Source organism: Rhopilema esculentum, chromosome 6, assembly GCF_057945365.1.
Source record: "Rhopilema esculentum isolate cy_ngs chromosome 6, ASM5794536v1, whole genome shotgun sequence".
Lineage (NCBI taxonomy): Eukaryota > Metazoa > Cnidaria > Scyphozoa > Rhizostomeae > Rhizostomatidae > Rhopilema > Rhopilema esculentum.
The window spans coordinates 4827114-4848361 of record NC_142820.1 but is presented as its reverse complement, the minus strand read 5'-3'; the positions used below and the strand labels follow the sequence as shown (position 1 = coordinate 4848361).

The window sequence follows — 21248 nt, the reverse complement described above, 5'->3', positions numbered from 1 at the left end:
GCCCTGAGATAGAAAATTACAACACGTTGTCCACAACGCATACATCGTAGTTAAAAAAGTACCGGCGTATACCTTCAGAATCAAGGGGCCTATAAACGCGGGAAGCAATTCAAAAGGTCAAGGCACATATAGGCAAAAAAGGGACACATCTCTTTTTCCGAAAAGTAGGGTGGTGGACACAACCGCAGTTTCTGAAGGGACCGTTCCGTAATTTCGTCTTCTCATAATATAGTCAAGTGTGACAATCAACGCTGGAAAATTTATGTAACCTTACAAAAAAGTGAACTAAATCATGCACCTAGACTATTTACCGTTGGAGCAGCCTCTCGGTATTCTCAGGCAACAAATGTTGAACAGATTTTAATCAAAGTTTTCAATTCCAACCATAAATTACCAGCTATACGAGAAAACAATTTTAGCACCAAAGCTTTGGCGCAGCCTACAGGAAATATTGTTTATAATAATTCTAGCCTGATATGAAGGAGGCTAAACAAAAAAGGGCACTTGAAGACACCTTTTTGAATGACACGCCTATACAAATAACAAAAGGGATAATAAAGTTACTGTCTTGAACTGTATAATCTCAATCATGCTAAAATTTTGTTTGCAACTAAGATTAATAAACGAAATTTGTTGGCTACTATCTGCATTTGTAGGGTAGCATCTTATGATAAAACTAAACCTTTCCGACAAAAACGTTCACTTATCATTTGAGGAAAGGTACTTGCATCGTAAGACGTTAATGAAATGCATAAATCTTGCAATAAATGCGTAGAAATGGGAGAGAATAATAAAAATTTACATGGGTTGAGTTGCATATAATTACCAAAGTTTTTCTTCATTTGGAAAAATAAGTTTTTCCTAGAAAAATCGGGTTTGTACGTGGGACAGGGTGAAGTATGAGGTTGTTGGGAACTTCGACAGACCTTTAACTAGCACGATGCTAAAATTTGATAAGCGGTTTTGAAAGGCACGAAGAATGTACCTTCAATTTGATAGGGAACGGCGTTTGGAATGGAACTTGTTATGGTCACAATTCACGAAGAAGTCCTGGCAAAAACGGCACTGTTGCAGTAAAATATCGACCTAAAAGGGGCACTCACTTTTTCTAAAGTAAATGGGTACTTGCAAAAACCTAGAGGAGGTGAAAGAGTACCCCTCGTAACCGGGTTCAAACTTCTATCTTGTTTATTGCTAGACTAGACAGCTTTGTTTCAGAAAGAAACTTTCAAAAACTCCATCCTTACGTATATCAGATTTATTTATAATTTTCGATTGCAAATTTCAATTTTTTACCCCAAAAGAAAACGATACGATTGATAACTATCTTTGAGTATGAAAGGGCTTGTTCGATAAGAAAGTGAAATTCAGAGATAGAAATAGACAAGGAATAAATGTACACGATCTGTTTCGATTAACCATGCAAATTATCAGCCCTTACACGATATTAATATTACTTTAAATCATTCTTCTTATAAATTTGAATGTTCTACGAAAATTTATACATAGAGTTACCATTATTCAGAATATATGAACACAACCTGAAAAAAAATAAAAAACTTTCCTTTTTTTGCAAAACCTTTGGTACATTCTTGATGATTCTCAAAACATACTTTCCGCTAAAAAGTTTTTGCTTGGAGTCTCCAAAAAGGGATTTAATGTTTAGGGGTCCTTTGACCTCAGCTAAGAACTCAAGGGGTTACCTCTTGGGCATGCATCTTCTATCTAGGAGACCTTGGTTGTCGTAAACCTTATGGCAGTGAAATGTTTGGCAATAATTCAAAACTTATCTCATAATACTGTCCATGCTCATTGTTCATAACAGAGTACAATACAAAATATAACAAAAAGGGCACAAAATAAGATTGAATAGAGTATAAAATATAACAGAATAGGACACAAATAACATTGAGGAGGTTATAAAATATAACAAATAACATTGAGGAGGGTATAAAATATAACAGAGTAGGGCAGTGATCTTTCATTGATCCATGAGTAACAAAGGGCGTAACAAGGAACACACCACCATAAAAATAATAACATACTGTACAGAATTCCGATAATAAAAGTATGTGGTAGCCAACCGCCACAAAAACAAGGGAAAACCAGACATGAATGTATAAATTACCAACCCACAATTACATGACGTAGAGACAAACGATAACTTCGTTGGTCAAACTATTATTTACATAAGGTATTTCATTATAAATTTATTAGAAGCATATGTTACATAATAACTATTGATTCACTTGAGCAAAGTGCCAAAAGAATGAGTGAATGCTACCAAGGGCCGTTGTCAACAAACCAACACGCCTTTGTTTCCAGGATGCTTCAGGCAGCAGTAAGTCATTTTTAAGGCTGTTGGCCATTTCATTTTCCGGCTGCTGCATTTCATGAGAATAAATAAACTTAGAAAATAATTTCCAAACATAAAGATTAGGATGACCTCAGACAAAGATTTATTCGTTTCTTTGTCGGAGGGTAAAATGACTGAACTCTTGTGAGATGTAAACATTCCTGTTCGAAACGTCTACAAGGACAGGAAACCAATTTTGGGGACAGTCTTCCAGTAAAATATCCAAGAAAACTTCACCAGCGGAAATGACAAATGTTTGTTTTAGCTGGACAAAGAAAGTTAATTATCATTTTGCCTCAGGGTGATGTGGGTACCTCACTAGGGATCTATCAATCGTATTGTGCTGAGCCAGTATAAACAGGGTGTTCATCAAGAAGGTTTGCAGCAGTATCGTCTTTTTCGAAATTACAAAATAATTCAATATATGCTCTAATAGTTAATAGGCTATCTCCAAACGAAATAAGATAATGTTAGATGTTGTATTCATGCTTAACTTCATATGCTATCCTAAGCTTACTGTACAATTTTCTAATTTAAAATTCGGCTTGGATAATAAAATTATTATGACAGTAATAAAAATTGACAAGCAAAGAGTGTCTTCGACTTATTGGAATGAATCAGTACCTAGAACAGAAAGATGATAAAAAAGTTGAGCAATACACCTTTTCGATGAAAAAGGTGTATACCGTAGGTAGCATTGAAACGTTACTGGAGAGGAAATTGTCCTTACAACGAACTTACAACTGTTAACAAGGCAACGGCGACAAACAAGATAGAGGTCAGAATGAACAATCACAAAAAACTATTTAGATACATATTGAACTGAAGTTTATCATCACCAAGGTTAAACAGCATGAAAGCAAACATTTTCATACAAAAATTCATATCACAAATACATTAGCCATGCAGATTTCCATAGAAATTTGATCGGTGATCGTAAATAGGTGTTGTTTTTATTACCAACTTAAAAAATTTGGCATTCATTTGTTGATTGCATCCAGCTACTGTCCAGACACTAACATTGTAGGCATGACTTTCGCAATGATAAGGGAAAGCTTAGGATCAGGAAGCAAATCCTCTCAATCGTTGTACCTTTGGAATCTTCGAGAATATCAGAACTGATTTATCCGTAGAAACAACAAGAGTAAAAACAGCTTTTCTAGGTGGTATAAAGGACGGATATGGGTGCTAGAACCATCCGCAAAAGGTGGAATCTAAATTAAGCATTCACTGTAGCAGTTTTGGAGGCAATAGTATAATGGAGAAGGTTGAAAGTGAACGATCAACATACCTAATTGAAAAGAATTGATTTGGGGTCCATATTTGACAGTTGTGCAATATGACGTAGTACATCTTTTTTCGTTATGATACCGAGTAGTTTTCTGCAAAAGTACAAACAATGACAGTTTATCGCATGCAAATGTTCAAAGAATTAAACCAAGAGCTTCCCCTTTGCCAAATAAAAACATTTAGTCTAATATCTATACACGATTTTGCGCGAACAAGCAGAAACGTGGTATGCAGCAAAAATATGCACAAAATTGCAAGAAGTAGACGTGAAACAGTATGAATTTTAGCGCAAGTTTAGAGTTTGAATTGAAGTGAATCCCGGAAACCAGTCTCAAGATAGACTGAAAGCATCCTATTCTAGGCCTACATAAAAACAACTCATAGCAGCTTCTGAATAACTTCAAGCTCTTGATGTTTTTGTATAATTAAGAAAATTAGCAAGTGGCGTTAATTTTCCTAGAAAGATTTCTTAGAAACTTAGAAACTTAAAATGGTGAAAAAATCATCATAAAAATTCACTTGCCAGATTGAACAGGGTTTTAAGTTTTGTCACTGAATATACCTTAGAAATTTAGATGTTCAAAAGCAACAAAATTTTGCTTTTTCATAATCATTTTAAACAAACTACAATTAAAAACCTGAGAATTGCTAAATCGAGCAAAAATTTTGGGAAAAACATTTGCAAACATGTAAACAAGCTGGGAAATGACGTCACACAATGACAAAAAACTTACCCATTGTGCATTGCTAGCACTTGGCGTAAACCTAACTTGCGGAACATGTCTGTTACAGTTTCCATTGGCGTGGAATCAGTCACTGTAAAGGGGCTCTACAATTGAAACCACAAAACTATTATGACGGAAACTTTTAATTTGTTTCAAGCTCAATCTAAATTATATATCGTAAAAATTCAATTGAACCCCCCTCTCTAAAAAGCCCCCTCTCTAAAAAGTCTCTCGGGGCTTAATCTAATTACAACGGCACTTATACCGTTCAGAAGTAACTTAAAATCCGTGCTGAAAACAGTTAGTACACCAAAAAACGTTTTTTGGCTCACTCAATTACAATGTCCCTAGGTTTCAACAGTCTTTAGTTTCTTCAAGTGAGATCTTGGATAGAAAAACGTTGTGTTAACGTCTTGAAAAAAACCCGACGCTTTACAGGAGGAAAGGTTTAGAATTATGGTACTTTAGGTAAGGATTGTAGCAAGTCTGAGTATACAGAGAACAGTTGTTTGTGGGAATTCAATCTAAGTATACAAACGATTTCTGTATAACGGCACTGCGATATAACGTTGAAAAAAACAAACAGACCATTACTGAAAAACATGCTTTTTCTCCAATAAAACAGGCATTGTTACTATCAAGATAATTTCATTCAAGATAAACCGGGACCTCGATCAAAGTAAGTAATTCACTTTACGTTTTCTCCAAAAACAGAAAAAAACAGCAAACCAACGGGAACTTGCAATTTCAAGCTTTAATCCTCTACTTACCACATCAACTATGTGCCTGAGGCTAACAGGAGCCGGTCCACTTGGGCTTAGTTCTCCGGGCGGATTTCTACCAAAGTAAACCGGCGATGCAGTGACCGTGTTTTCGTTCAAAGTTCGCACATGTTCTATAAGATATAGCAAAACACATTCAGAGAACAGATTGGGGTTTACTATAACCTTAACTATCTACTAACAAAAGTTCTTAATTCTTCGGATACAATATGTAGGGCTGGGGTTGACTATCGTCTAATATGGGTTCTTAAGTATTCGAATAAGGTTAGGGCTAATACGAAAGCGCCTCGGAGTAGCCTCAAATGAAAATTGATGGTATCAAATCCCTCCATAAAAGGGAAGTAACTTAAAATAATTTCAGTCAGCAACTAAACTGTGCAGATGAATTTTTGGAGTGCAGTAATGAAATAACCAATATTGGGGTTTTAAGACTGAGATCCCCAAAGAATTGCTATTGGAAAAATTTATTGAGGTACTTCGTAGACAACAATCAATGACTGGCTGAAAACTAACAACGGAAATTGATCCTAAAGAAAAGACAGCATGAATAGGCTTGCTGCAAATGCAAGTGGGATGAAACCAGTTAATTCAGTGAAAAATTGGAATCTGATCATATAACATCAACACCTACGGGAAAATGTAAGTCGATCACGGAGAGATGGCCTCTAGTGTTCAAGGAAACGATGACAGAAATTTCTAATTTTTAGGGCGCGCTTCCACTGAAAATAATACCTGTGCAACTATGGTGATGCAAGAATGTGGCGTGTTGAATTTAATTTCCCAGGTACCACCAATCAGTACAAAAGGATTATACAAACTAAACTTAATGTTATCCAACAAACACACAAATACTTCAAAGTACGTTTGAAAGAACCAGGTACGTACTTAATACGAGTTTGAGGTCTCTTCTTGATATGAATCCACAAAGAATTTGTGAGCTCGAATCAACAATCAACGGAAAACCATTAAAGGCTGTTTCCTCCAGCAAATTCTCTGAAATGAACAGAACGAATGAGCATCAACAGGTTTTCTTTATAAAAAGTTACAAAAATGAGATCTCGAGCAAAAGAAAAATTATAAAGTCATTAAAAGAACTATTAACCATACAATTTCTGGTTGTGAAAGATCTTGACAGTCTATGTCCTCTATTTCTTTCATTTGTCATAATAAAAAATATTACAATTGATCAATTTCCCTCCATGTTCATTATCACTATTAATCCTTATCTATTTTCTCTTTACTTGACATACTTGTACATTGATGCACCAATTCATTTATTAAACTACCGATTTATTAATTGACACTATCATTGCTTCATTAGTGTATTAAAATCTTTAATTCTAATTTCAGAAAAAAACTTATTGGCTTTATTCACTGGCTTTAGAAAAATGAAAAAATTCCTAAATACGTTCAAAGTCAATAATCAAAGTCTTAATCGCGTCATTTTTATCACATGAATATTTGATTGATTTCTTAAAATTGAATTAAATCTCAGAATTTTCATTTCATTTCGTATATTGTGCTAGTGGTATGAAAATATAAACATGGGTCTTCAGTGTAAGCTTTTGAAGCTATTTCTGATTTAAAAAGTAAATATGTTATTGGTTATGTATCCAGCAGAAAATATAAAGCTGTCCATGGCCTTATCAATCTATTTTTATAGACTCAAGAAGGAAAATCGTTTCTTCTTTCCTATCAAACAAGAAAGCTAGCAGGCCCATTCAAATAGATTTAAAAAATTAAAACTACCTAGATCACCGATGGTTAACCCAGACTTTGGAATACACTTCAAGGGTACTGAGCCTCTCCTTCAAAATAAAATCGTAAAATTAGAAGTTACGAGGCATGAAAATAAAAGTTAGCTGCTGAGATGCAACTTCTTAGAAAATCTCTCTGAACACCAGGAGTACTTGCATATCGCATCCGAGAGATAAATTCGTGGGAACTGAATGCAAAAGGTATCACTACGAAATTATGCAACTGGGATATTTTTTGGTTTTATGGAATTGTCAATAGACTACATCGTTTATTTCAAAACAGCTGCAGTTAATAAAAGCCTAGTAAACTTCTCAGATCCAAAACCTGAAATAAAGCGTCTTGGTAGTATGGGGTCATTAGAACTCAATTTTGTGAATAGAAACAAACTCAAAAAATAGAACAAACCATGTGATAAAGGATAAACGGGAAGTACGAAGAATCAAATACAAAATAGAATGGTAATTAAAGCTCAAAAGTAGGATTGTGATTACAGATTACAAACCTCGGTCGCATGACATCAGATGCGAGAGTGGTGTGAGTAAACTCCTCTTTGTGATCCAAGAACGGGTATCCGTTAAGATGGATGTGTCCATCATATCTAACATGCTGTTAAGGTGGTAACTACACCATATTTGCAAAAATATTCAGAAATAAGGCTTTGATAGTTCAAGACTATCGCCAAATGTAGCACTTCATTCCAGATTATGACTGTTGAACTCAAGCTCCCTTTCCCCCACGTTTCTTCTATATGTAGATATATTGCAACATTGGCAGTATCTTACTTGAAAATGGCTTTGAAAAAAGCAAACATTAAGTAAACTAAAGCTTTTCGTCTGACACTCTTCAGAGTTTAAAACGTCAGAACAGAAGCTCGATAAAAGTCTAGCGAAAAGCCCATTTTACAAAGAGTAAGGCTTGGAAGAAATAAAAGCTTGGGGCTGAAGCCCCCCCCCCCCCCCAATCAGACAAAATTCATTGACTTTCAGGCCCATTCGGACAATTTCATCGCAATAAAGCAACAACAATATTCAGGCAATACCCATAATAAACCCCTCTAAACGTTTAGCCTCCGCTACGCCTATGTCAAAGACAATTCTTGACGTATTGCATTAACGACAGTAATCTGCCCAGACAAGGAATTTGATCTGTCTGGTTGAGCCTTATTCAGCCGGGTCTTTAGTAAGATTGGAAAATCAAACAACTTCCCTTTTTTAAAGCCATTAAATACCTGGATTAGTCAAACAACGAAAGCAAAGTTTACTCAAGCTAAATGAAGCATTGAGTTAAAAAATGTAAGGAATTAATAATCTTAAAACTTAAGGCAACTTTGGATGAGGTCAATTTGCTCTATAGTGGCTCTTCAGTCGTTTTGGAGTATGTTAAACAGGTCTCTTATGATTCCCCGTAGTAATTCATTCAAGAATCGAAAATAAAACAAAAAATTGATTACTTGATCAATGTAGGAATTTTTTTCTAAATTCTAATTTCATTATATCATTTAAAATATAAATGGAATAAGAAAGGATACATTCCCTCCTTAATGATGGCGTCGCCAACCCATTTACTTGTCATTATAGCAACCATCAATGGTACAATGTAGGTAAGTCCACCAGTGAGTTCGAACATAATGACTACAAGTGAAACTAAAAAAGAAAATACATTTATTGCTTAACTGTGTTTATTTGGGCCAGTCATTAGAGGTAAGTCATTTCAGTATTTACTGTGAGCCGAAATCAACTGAAACGGTTTAAAGCTACCAAGATTCCCGGGTCCTAGACTAGGGAGCCTGTAACGTAACTTTGAAATTACGTCATATACAACATCAATAATAGTATCCGGCTAAATCAACCAACCACTAACCGAGTTCCGGTACCAGAATAATCAGTTTACCAAAATTCCCACTACAAAACCCTAAACCGTGCATATTAAAGCCAGAGACAGCAAAACGTTTCTACGAGGTATATATTTCGAGGAAAAGGCTATTCACTCGACACACGACCGATAAGTATTGTTTTACCTGTCATTCTGGTGACTCCACCTAACACTGCTGCAGCTCCAACCATTGCATAAAGGCCAGGAGTCACACATCGTTGCAAAGAACGATCACATTCATTGAAGAACGGCGAATCAAGATAAGAACTGCAACGAAATAAAAAGAAAATGTATACTGGGAGAGGTTTTAATTCTTGTAGAGGAAGGATAGCATGCAAGGCTAGATAGCACTCTAACACCAACTTTCAGTATGTATCTCAACAAACAGGCACGATTTAGCTTTTATATGGCTTTTTTTAATATGGTTTTCCAATCTTATCAAATTACTTCGAATAACCCTGGCTGATCATGTCAGGTTATCATTTCGAAACGAAAAATTCTTGAAGCAGCTTGGTGTTGAAAAAATAATAAAGGAGATTCCTTTCGTGTATCAAAGTTATGCCTGCAAGCATTTCTGCGTATCCTTTGTTCAATTTTCCTTGTAGACATTTATTTCGTGTAAATTTTATTTACATACGCGCTATTACTAATTTTAAACCCACAAGCTACTACATCGCTGTTTCTCGGCATACACTTCATTATGTCATTATGTACGTGTTCTGATATTGTATGATTAAGTTTGATATAAGAATATCTATTAAAAAGTCATTAAAATGAAGACATTGTACCAGTCTGTGTTGCATCAGCATGGTCGGAAATGCTACGTGGACGAGCCTGATTGCCATAACGTTATATTTTGTGAGGAATACAACATGTGTAAACCTGGAGTCACAAATACAAGGCACAGATGGTAGTCACACGGGCAACGACCGTGAGAATGGCAGGTTAAAGCGAAAGAAACCGAGGAAGTTCCAAAGCCACAGTATTCACACCTTGACGATAATGTTCTGAGGAAAGAGAGACACGTTACCTAATCAGGGAGGGGGGGTTGGGGATTGGACTGCAACCCTCCCAGCCCCTATGTCTCATCCGGCTATGCCTGCCGTCAAATAATAAAAAGGATGCACATATGCTAAGGTGCTAGGGATAAGGTGAGGTTTCGCTATATCTCAGTTCAAAATTTCATTATCGCCGTATTTCAGGGGTACAAACAGCCTTTATCAGAGAATTAGGCTAATTAGATTCTTATCAGGAAGCAGAATTGTGAACACTTTAAAAAACTTACTATGTTAGCTGCTCCATTCCAACGCCAACGATCCTGCCAGCGCATGCTCCGATGGCTAGACTTGGTATAAACAACCCCGCAGGAACCTGAATACACAAGAGATGAACTTAGAAGCAGAAAAAAGCATAGCAGGTACATTTCTTGGATAAGAATAACAAATCTATCTAGCACCTAAGACTCAGAGATTCAAAAATTTCAAAAGCGCCGTGAAGGGGTGAAGAAAAAGATCCACATAATTAAGTATGGATACAATACATTATCTATAACTAGGAAAAGTCTGCGATTGGAGCATTTCTCTATAAAGAGTCGTAGACAAGTTTTTTGCTGAATATGACCTTCATAAGCCACTAGATTTAGGCCTGTAAATATATAATTTTCATCAATATTTGCGTGGTTTGTAGAGATACGCTCTCAGTATTCTGATTATAAAACCTGCAGTCACACAAACATGCATACATCCATTCAACCACTAAAGGGAATGCAACAGCAACTACATGTTACGGCTTGAAATAAAATAGATTGGCTTAGGAGCCTACCTTCATTCCAAACGTGAATATCGTAATGAGGGTCTTGAAAATCATAGCCAGTGTAAGCTTCCAAAGGGCATCAATGACGCCAGGCCCGGCTTCAGAGTGAGGGTAAATATCATTGTTGATATTCAGGGTTGTATTTGGCTTCAGGACATAGTCACTAGAACAACATCATAAAATACAATCATAAGAATAACACCAAAGAGCGATAGAGTAGCTTATACTCATACAAAATCTTGTTATTTATTATTTGCAAATTTAAAAATCAAAGAATTAGTAAAAACAAGTTAGGAATAGTCTTCTTCTTGAAAAATTCCTTGGATCTTTCTGTGTCAAATTTCTGTCAGTTATCTTTCTTGCATTGCATTAAAATCTTTCCAAACTCTGAAGGCCTTGTAAACAGATAAATACTTCAGCTGACACCATGACATATCGAAAATTGATAATATGAATAATCAGTAACATCACTGAATATAGAGAAACGACAGGTAATATTGACAGGTAAAAATAAATTCATGAGAGGTTAATTTGTCTGATATTTAGGCCAACTGACCTATCTGAAAGCATAGTTTTGCTACATCATCAAAACTTATTTGAATGGCTGATATTGGAGGTCGTTAAAAAGATTCAGAATACATACTGCGAAACTTTGTCAATAGCAAAGTGAAATTAGAGCATGGGTTGGGATGAAATGATTTAGCCAATATCTTGATAAAAACAGAAGAAAAGTAGCGTACCATAAAGCTGAGCCGTCTTCTGGTCCACATCGTCGAAATAACTGGTATATCAGTCGACTTGAGCTAAGCCTACAATAAATTTATGAAAGAAAATAACGCTAACATTCTTAAAATGCAAGAAAAGTCAGCAGTGAAGTGCCTAGAGACGACGTGTAATGTGTTTGTAGATAGTGAGGCAAAACACACGAAAACGGTCCAATTGGCCTAATTCTAGCTGTGAAGCGTGTTTGTTGTTAGAATCTTTTTTGCTGATCGGCCAATACTGTTGTAAGAAAAAGAAATACTAGGATCTCTCAGCAGATCAAGATTTGATCACTATGATCTCAGGCATGATTTATATTTCAGCAAGATGTGGACTGAAAAAACTTTCAGGAAGGATGCAGAACTTGGCTGAAATGTAAAGTTAAAAGGAGGCTGATTCGAGAATAGATTTGAGGTATCATATCAATAGAGGTACTCTCTATAAAAATCCTTCACTATAAGGATTTTATACTACATTATTCAATATTATTCAATATTATACCTTGTGTATTCGTTTGGATATGCAAACAATGCAGTTATTACAGCCACGGAGAGAACCTGCAGAACAAAGAAAGCAAAAATGAGAATTTCAAATGTTTCCAGCCAGCCTTGTCGTCCAAAAATCAGAAAAAAAAACAAAATATAAAGATACACAGGGTTCAGTTGAAAGCAACTACATTTGCCTACTGCCGACTTTACAGCTGAATTACAACTGGTCAACTTTACAGGGATGCAAGGGCGGACAATTTTTACGGAAATTCTGCGCTTTAGATTTTGAGAGAGTGGCCTTTTGGCATCTTTCTTAGCATATAATAAGATACTGCCAATGTTGCAATATATCTACATATAGAAGAAGCGTGGGGGAAAGGGAGCTTGAGTTCAACAGTCATAATCTGGAATGAATTCATAAATAACTGAAAAAAGAGCAGAATTAGCCTGGGAAGAATTAAAAGGAATTTACTAGATGCATGGCCTTGAAAATTGGATACACAACTAAAATAACCCTATGATAAAAAGGCCACTATTGCGCAAATTAGTGAGCAAAATCTTAGTTTGAAATCTCTTTACCTATGTTGATTTAAAAAAAATAATTTCCTTATTAAAAATTGACTGACATATCAAGTAATAAAAACGACTTATCAATATGCAAGACAAAACATTGTTGATTTATTTAGCTATTTACTTGTTATATATTTATTTATTCATACATTCTTTTATTTATCTAACACTCACTTCAGTGATCGGATATTTTCCAAGGATGGTTGTCTTGCGTAGTTTTGACCAGTAAAGGTTACATTTAATAAACAAAGCTCCAACAAGACCCTAAAAACAATAATTTATAGGTCAAAACTTGAGATCAATTATACTAAAATGGGGGTTACGCAAGGTGGGGGAATATACTGCTTAGAATTGGCTACTCGCAGCTACACAGGTTCATATAAACATGTTGGTAAAGACTGGTATACAACATTCCTTTAGGGAACATTAGCAGAAAATATTCTTCCTTAATCTTTTTAGGATGCAAACAATTTTTTGAATATTTTTCATCGCATAAGAAATTTCCAAAAAAAACACAAAACCACAGCAAGCATACTGCCGAGAGAAAATTGTAAATATCTACCTGATAGCCATTCCAATAAACAAATAAAAGAAAAGTGGTACAAGATAGACAGAACAAAAATACAGAATCGATACAAAGGCACTCCTATTTCGTGTAAGAGCTCCTTTAATCAGAGTGTGGGACTGAAGCCAGGCTAGAAAACGAAAATATGCCCATTGCATTGAAAGAGAAAAACAAGCAAGAGTGTTCATTAACTAATCTGACACGCAAAACAAGTCTGGTGCAAGTTCTGGCAATATTTTTCTTATCGGTTGCTTATGAAGAATTTCATCCTTAGAAGACATCAGCTTTTAAGGCCTAAACAAGGAACTTTGGCATTTATCAAGCACAAGAGATGTAGGTTCTTAAAACTACGAAGGAATACATTAGCGTACCCCAAATATTCCAAGAACAATGAAAGGAACCAGTTCAAATATCTTCCATGGCGTATTGTACTGAACATAGAACATCACAAGACGTCCATTTCCATATGGATTCATGTATCCTAGAGTCAATGCTGCCATGAGGGCGCAAAAGAATGTCCTCCATAGTGTCTTCATCGGAAAGTAGTAACTTACCTGAGAAGTATTAAAAAATTTAAAAAAGAAGGATTGAAAGATTATCTAAACTTCAAAAAATCTTGTGGGGTTTAACTAAGATTTCAGTTCTATATATTACTAAAGACCAATCGCTTATTTTCTAGATGGAGGGATGTTTTAAGGATTTAGGTATTTTGGTACTTGGGTATTTTGTGCGTAATAATAAACAGACTGTTGCGGCATGTAATCTTCATCTGTGTACTTTAAAAAAATCTTAACATGTTCCTGGAAAATCGTATAGAAATCATAAAAAGGAAATGGAAAAAAGTGATGGAAATTGGCAAAGAGTCTGTTTGCACAATCTGCAGCTAAAATTAATGTACAGCAAAAATCTGCGAACACTTATAAAAGTCTATAGACTAAAAAGAGGCATTTTAGATTGCTTTAATGACTTGTTTTTCCTAATCTCAGAAAGGGTTTCTCACTTAAATGATTGAGTATACGCAAGTTTAATTTACAATTCTCAGTATAAATAGCAGCGGTGCAGCCCAATCAACTCAAAAATTAATTAAATCAAATAAAAAGCCTTGATTCCCCAAATAATGACATATAAGACTTCTTAAAAATGCAAATAGAAAGTAAATGCAAATAAGTACTAAAGCCTTAATCTTTAAAAGCTATTTTTTCAACGACAAACTGCCTTGGAAAAACCGACAAAATATAGCTGCGCAACCACTGTACTTAAATGCGGGCTTGCTTGAATCCAAAAGACGCATAAGCTTTGATTCCACTGGGGAGGAGAGGGGGGATGGTTCGACTTAAATTTCGATGAACAACTAGTCAATGAGCGACAAAGAAAAACGCTCTTAGGGGCAGGTGGGCATTAATTGACAATCATATTTTCGCAATAGAACATGCAGAGCTTGAAGCTCGATAGCCATGTCATTTGAAACAACGGCTAGCAAGGCAGAAAAAGTTCCAATAGAAAGCGTGGATTTTTATTCACAACACGAACAAGACAGATGGAATATAAACAATAGAAAATTAAAATCTTTCAAGTAAATAGCTAATTTTAATATTAACTGGTGATTACAATACAAATCATAATTGAAGGACCCTTCGAAGACCATCCCCTGGATAATAAACAAAAAAGGGGATAGGACGGATATGATGCACACATCTGTCTTATGCTGTCTAGTTTCACACGCCAAGAAAGCAGCAAACAGTGATATTTTTTAAAGCAATTCTAATCTTTCTAAGAGTCGATTTAACCAAAGATATAAAAAGAGACAAATTTGGGCGGAGCATATAAAAAATTATAAATAGGCGTGACATTATTCAAATTACGACGAAAAAGCCTACTTTAAAAACTTTTTCATGAAATTTGATCAAGAGGTTTTCAAGGAAATCTGACAAGCAATCTACTTGGCGATCCTCCAAATCAAATTGAACTGAATATTTCTATTTTTCAGGTAGCGTACCCTTTTCATAAATGTCATTTGCCGACAAAACCGACAATTTGGCAAAACCTGGGGGGGCGGTTGCCCCTCCACACCCCCGCAATTTCCGCCACTGGCGTACAAATTTGAAACTGGTGGAGGGGGGGGGGGTAAGAATCAAATTTAGTGACACATGAGGAGACACCGTAGTTGGGTCCGATGGGGAAATTTTTTTTGAAATTGAGCTTTCTAGAATGGCTAGAAATGCATCTCCTAGACTAAAATATAACAAATTACTATACTGCTCAGAATAGACAATTCGACGATTCTCACACAAGCATTGGATATTGATATTTAGGACAAATTTGGGAGGGGATGGGTCATGCGAAAACTCTCGTGACAGAGCTGGGGAAAGAAAGAAAGGGTGACCTTTGGTTGAAAGTGTACATCAATGTCAATAACAAGAGGCTGTTGTATTAATTGAGAGAATTTCACTGCTCGAACAGAAATGTGCATCTTTTTGTCTCGGGTATTTTCAGTAGGCTATGTTCACACATTCAAGTTATTTACTGAATCAATGCAAATAATAGACAAATAAGAGAAATACACCAAAATAAGTTAGTAAAATGATCAAATTATCAAGCAGTATATTATAAACTGTTTGTTCTCTTTTTATTACATACTTTTTTTTAAAATAAAAAAGAGATGGTCAAACAAAGGCATTTCTTAGGAAGTTCTTCAGTCAACTTTTGCTGAGCTGGAGATCTTTGAAAGGGCATTTCTATCATTTGCAAGCAACCCTTTGATTTTTTTGAAGCTTTGGAGCTTAAATGCAGCTAGATCTAGCTATATCTCTTTGTTTTTTGGGAATCTTCTACATAACACTTCAAAAGTCACAATAAATGTTGCATAAAAAGTTGTGACTTGAAATCGGGCTAAATTCAGCAGCTTATGATGTTTGGAATAACATGTTGTGTGACTTAAGTGGAGTGACTATAAGAGGAATCTACTTCAACCCCTTAAATAGCCATACAACTTGAATACCCGTGGCAGTCCTCTTCTGCTTTTATAAACGCTTTATAGTACAGGCTCCAGAAAAAATATGCCCCCATCTAAAAACTGTCTAATTAATAAGCCTCCAAGTGCTAATTCTTGAATCCACTGTATTCTCGAAAGCAAAGGCCTTTCCATCAGGTTGCCCAAGCCTCATTCTAGCTGGTCATCTTCTGTTTGACCTTCATTCCTTTCAAATTCCATGCACGATGAGAGATTATTTCAAAAAGAAATCATTCCCTTAAAATGTTTTCCTGGGTATTACAAAGTCACTTATAAGGGGCCCTGTGGGAAACCTCCCTGTGTCCTGCCTAGCCACAACGCCCCTGCCAAAAGCATAATGGAAAATTTAACAGGAAAAGCACAATCTGCTTGCTACTTACCTCCTCCAAGCTGAAAAGCACACCGCCAATTGGAGCACCAAAAGCAACTGAAACACCAGCAGCAGCTGAGGCTGATATGACCTGGAGAAAAAAGTCTCTAGTATATTAATCAACAAAAATTACATCTATACCTTAAAAGAAGGAAGTATTGTGTAGAAATAAAGTCATAATTAATAGTATAGTGTTATGGTTTGAGATCGGTTGATCATTTTATAACAGTGTCATTAATTTGTAGCAGAACAAGCAACTCCCTTTTGTTCAAAAACATGCCACTAGCCAAAAACCTCACCTTAGCACTGTTTTTTCTATTTATAAGCATAAACATATAAAAAGCCACATTTAACGCTATACTTAGAGATAAATTTCTTTCAATAAATTACGAAAACCATCTAAATTACTTGGGCTATTTATTGTTGAATATCCTTTATTGCAGACACACACAAACTACTACACAGCATAACAACCGACAATTGGGCAAATATTGGTGAACAGAACTTTGGTTTCTCAATTAACAAATATTTTATTGAAGCAACTGCCCCAACCCTAACTAACCCTAAGTCTCTGTAACTGTTTGATGTTGATGATAATGAAACTAATCTCACCTCTCTTTTCTTTGCTTCATTTGAATTATACTTTGGAAAAAGCCTTACTAAAACATTGCCAATACAACATGCAACATGAACAAGTGGGCCCTCTTTTCCAAGACTGAGTCCAGAAGAGACTGCTAAGATCAAAGTCACTGTCTTTATAACTAAGGTCCAATATCCAAGGTAGCCTTTTATTATAAATCCACCCAATATTGTCTTGATCTGAGAATTAAGAGAAAAACAAATAGAATAGTTAAGTGATGTCATCAAAAATCGATTTTTTGAAATTTAGAATTCTGACCACCTGGGAGAACATCCAAAAAGCCTCTAGCCATACAAAAACAATTGAGTCTGTTAAAAATTGACTGGGATATGGCCAGTCAAAGACATGAGTTTTGCTAACGGATTACTCCTTATTGTTTAATGCGTGCGATCGCACGCGCACGCATCGGCACACGCATGGCACCAATAATGAGAGCGATTGATCGCACGCATGAGTTGTATATTTGATCGTCGTTTTTGACCTGAATAAAATTGTTTTCTTCAACGAAACATTGGAAGTTTTGTCTTTCCTAAGCTGAGCAACATCGGCTTATTTTTTGAATAGTGCCTATTTCGCTCTCTATCGTGGCTTATTGCTTTGCTTTGTTCAAATTCTCCCGGAAGCATGGCGGTCGCCAGGTAGTGTCCAAAACTTTTTCTTTCCCGTTTTCGCCATTATCGAGGTAAATATCGATGAAATTGCTCGAAAGAAAATGGGCTTTTTTATCATAGATGTGAGAGGCAGGCGGCGAATAGACTCGCAAAAAGAAGATCTTCCGACAATCAAGGTTAATATCAATCTAGTGATGTATATAGGAAAACTCATAAAAGGAGCGAGAAAATTAAAATTTTTCGACAAAAATTTTATAAGACCTCTATTTTTCAAAATTTTGTACATAACTTCACGTAAGTCACGTGTCATAAATCATACTACTCAAAGATTTTTCTTGTCTTTTCACTGAAAAAAGGCATTTTTAAGTTCTATACCTTATTTAAAGAGATTGCAAATCTGATTTAGAACAACAGAAGAGGTCGCCATATTCAGCTTTAAAATCTTTTCTCTCAAAATGTAACATTTGGATTTAAATTGACAACTATGAAAATTTCTGATCAAATCAGAAGTTTTCCGACAAAACGGCAGTTTAGCTGTACTGGGGGGGGGGGGGTCGCCCCGCGCCTTGACCCGCCTCTATCTACGCCACTGTATCAATGAATATATTTCCCTATAGTTTGTCCTGTAATGTCGAATGTTCTCGGAGTGAATAAAGCAGAAACACTCAAGCTCTCTGCAAATTGCCCCAGAGCCTCGAGGTGTATGGAGCCTTATAAAGTAATGAATTCTGTTTTGAAATAAAATTGATTAAAAGTAACAAAATTGTGCCTATAAACAGTAAAACATTTTAAGTGAATGAAAGGGGCACGATTGCAAAATTTTCTGCTCGCTTCACCGGCAGGGGCTTTATTCTCCACTTTTGCCTCAGGGCCAGCAATTCTCTAGGCGGCCCTGCGTGCACGTTTGGAACCGTGACAAAACGGTCGCAGTTCGCCCTTTCGTTTACGCTAGCACTCTGGAACAGAGCTAATTTTGCTCGGCCATCCGGAATGGTTTTGACCCTGTTACGAAAGGGAACGAATTTTGTACCGTCGCGGTTCCGTTTTTAAACAGGACTGTGTAAACGGGGTCCGAAATAGCCTGATTCGCACGCATGAAAGAAATAATGCGTATGGTTTGCCAAACGCATGGTAATTTCCTTATGACGAAGACTGTGTTTAACAAATTACAGAAATTCGACAGAACCTGTCCTTACGTGGCAATATCTCAGTATAAATGCAACAGATTTAACTGGTTTTGCACATTTAGAGGTACTTTTTGGTGTTCTTTTGGGTTATGGTTTGAGAATACCAAAAATTGAATTTCTTAATGATATCAGTGTGCCATTCTTTTAAATAACTTCTATGCAAATGTGCTTCAAACATTCCAAAAATACTAGAAAATCATCCAATGAATCATCTTGCTCTTGAATATTAACACATATTGAAGAAAGCTCCTTAATACCTTTCCACAAACCACTAACCTAAACTCAAACAATACACTTTCCTTATGACAACTCAAACTTCCATTGATCAGACTATGATAAAGACAATGGTGAGGGTAACACAGGAATAATTCTTAACATTTTGTCAACTTTAAGCGTGTTGTAGAACCTAGGGCTAACCCTGCATAACAAGGCATATTGCCTTTAAGAAAGGTTGTTGCACAACACATGTCTCTTCAATGCCACAAGTTAATATTACTTTGATATCATAGCATTACTTGAAATAATTATCCTTTTTCTGAAAATTTTGTAAACATCACAATGTTTTCCAAGAAACTGCAAAATATAAATATTATGATACTGAAAAAAGTTATGATAACTTTGTAATTATCTTGCTTCTTTCAAAATAAAACATGAAGTAAATACCCTAAAACAAATTATAGAAAAAAAGGACTAGAAAAGGGTTTCTCACCTCTGGTATTCCACTTCCACAAGCATATGGTGCAAAGAACATTACCAATACAACAGTCATAAATGCAAACAGGAAAGCAAAAAGGACATAGAAAAAGTAGTTGAGGATGTAGCTATCTTGGGCCAAACCCAGTACACTAGACCAGGACTTCCACTGGGGGCAACCAGCTTCAATTCCAAACTTGCTACTGACTGTCCAGCAGCAGGCTTCTTTATTGAACCAGAACTGATCAGTGCAAAAACCTTCTTTGATATCTGACATCCAGTCTGCACCAATATCAATTACTCCAGCTGCAAAACCAGTCAAAACACCAACTATAAAAACAACCAGCCAACCAGACCATGCATCGTGGAAACCCTAAAAACAGTATATTATACTTTTCTTAGTCTAAAGTTCTTGCTTTGAAAATCTCTTTAATATAAATTCTACTGCGAAGACTGTGGTTCCTTCTGAAGCTTCAAAGAAAACCTTCATGAAGTGTTTGGAGAGGAACGATGTAAGAAAGAAACAGTAGACTCTGGTTATAGATGACACCTAATGATGCTTGAAAATTTGTGACTGTAGATGGAGTTTGACTGTAAGCAGAACTAAATTGAATAGCTTTGCATCCTTGGGTCTACATTTTTGTGACAGTAACACGTTGTGTGACATTAAGTGGAGTGACAATAAGAGGAGTCTACTGTAACTACAACAGTATGAGCCTTTTTTAGATGGAGAAGGTTAAAGAACTGGAAAAGGAAGGTCAATTATGAGACTTAACAAGTGTGAAGGCAATAAAGTCTAAAAGGGTATAATCATGTTAATTTAAAGGTCATTAGAAAAATGGAAAATCTCAAAATGATTACAGTTTTTTATCTGAAATATTTTTCAGATGTGTCAGAGAGTAAGGTAAGGTTACATGTGATTTACTCTTTTGGTAGCTTTCTTCTTTACCTAGTGATAAAAGAGGCATTTTTGTCAATTCACAAATAAATAGCCATCAATACTACCATTTTGAGTAACTATGCAAAGTGAAAATGATGTATATAGAACATTCAATATTTGGATGACATATTTGAGGAATGAAATATCTGGTCTCTAGCACACACATTTTTTTAAAATTTAACAAATATATATATTTATATATCACCTTTAGTTTCTCAAGCCATGATCCAGTCATTTTCATTTTCTTCATTTGACGGAATCTCATTTTGTCTCTTGCCTTGTCTCTGCACCAATCTATAGTATGAAAGTCGTCATATTGTCCAAGACCTTCCATTTCCGATGCCTTCCACCACATATCCTTGTCATAGGCAGGCTTTCGCCTAATATGAACGGGACTTTGGAGTTCCTCATCAATGTAATCATTATGGTCTGACGAGACCAAAACATCCTCGTCATCCTCAAAAATACTCTGATCTATTCTAGCACCTATAGCAAAGTCCGCGTGTCTGTTACTTACCGGACTTGCAGTTTCAGTAGATATGTCAACAGAATCATCTGATAACATTAAGTTATCCATTGGGATGTAAGTATTGTCACTAGATTGCCCTGTTGACTTGGTTCGAAAGACAGTCTTGAGAATCTGTGATAACATCCAAAAGAAACTGCGTGTGAATATGCTCCACGAGAAATCCCAATCAGTATTGTCCTGAAAGTAAACAAATGCATGAAGAATAAAGTTCCTTGTATCTTTAAGAAGTAGTTTCGTAACATATACAGCCTGTTCCCTCACCTCATCGTGTGCCAGAGTAACTTCAAA

General features: G+C 35.8%; 1 protein-coding gene across 2 annotated transcripts; it reads right to left on the bottom strand.

Moving 5' to 3' along the window:
- Positions 1-1404: 1404 nt before the first annotated feature.
- LOC135686257 (H(+)/Cl(-) exchange transporter 4) lies at positions 1405-21248 on the bottom strand. 2 transcript variants are annotated; one of them, XM_065202456.2, is made up of 19 exons: positions 20637-21248; positions 19508-19864; positions 16973-17179; positions 16371-16451; positions 13352-13534; positions 12590-12679; positions 11859-11914; positions 11336-11404; positions 10605-10758; positions 10069-10154; positions 8929-9050; positions 8440-8554; positions 7414-7509; positions 6903-6961; positions 6039-6146; positions 5142-5266; positions 4381-4475; positions 3648-3738; positions 1405-2980 (listed from the first exon to the last, which is right to left on the bottom strand). In XM_065202456.2, the coding sequence occupies exons 1-18, from the start codon at positions 21081-21083 to the stop codon at positions 3648-3650; spliced, it is 2541 nt and encodes an 846-aa protein (XP_065058528.2). In that variant the 5' UTR covers positions 21084-21248; the 3' UTR covers positions 1405-2980. The 2 variants fall into 2 exon arrangements, with proteins under 2 accessions (XP_065058528.2, XP_065058529.2); XM_065202457.2 differs by having other exon boundaries at positions 1405-2384.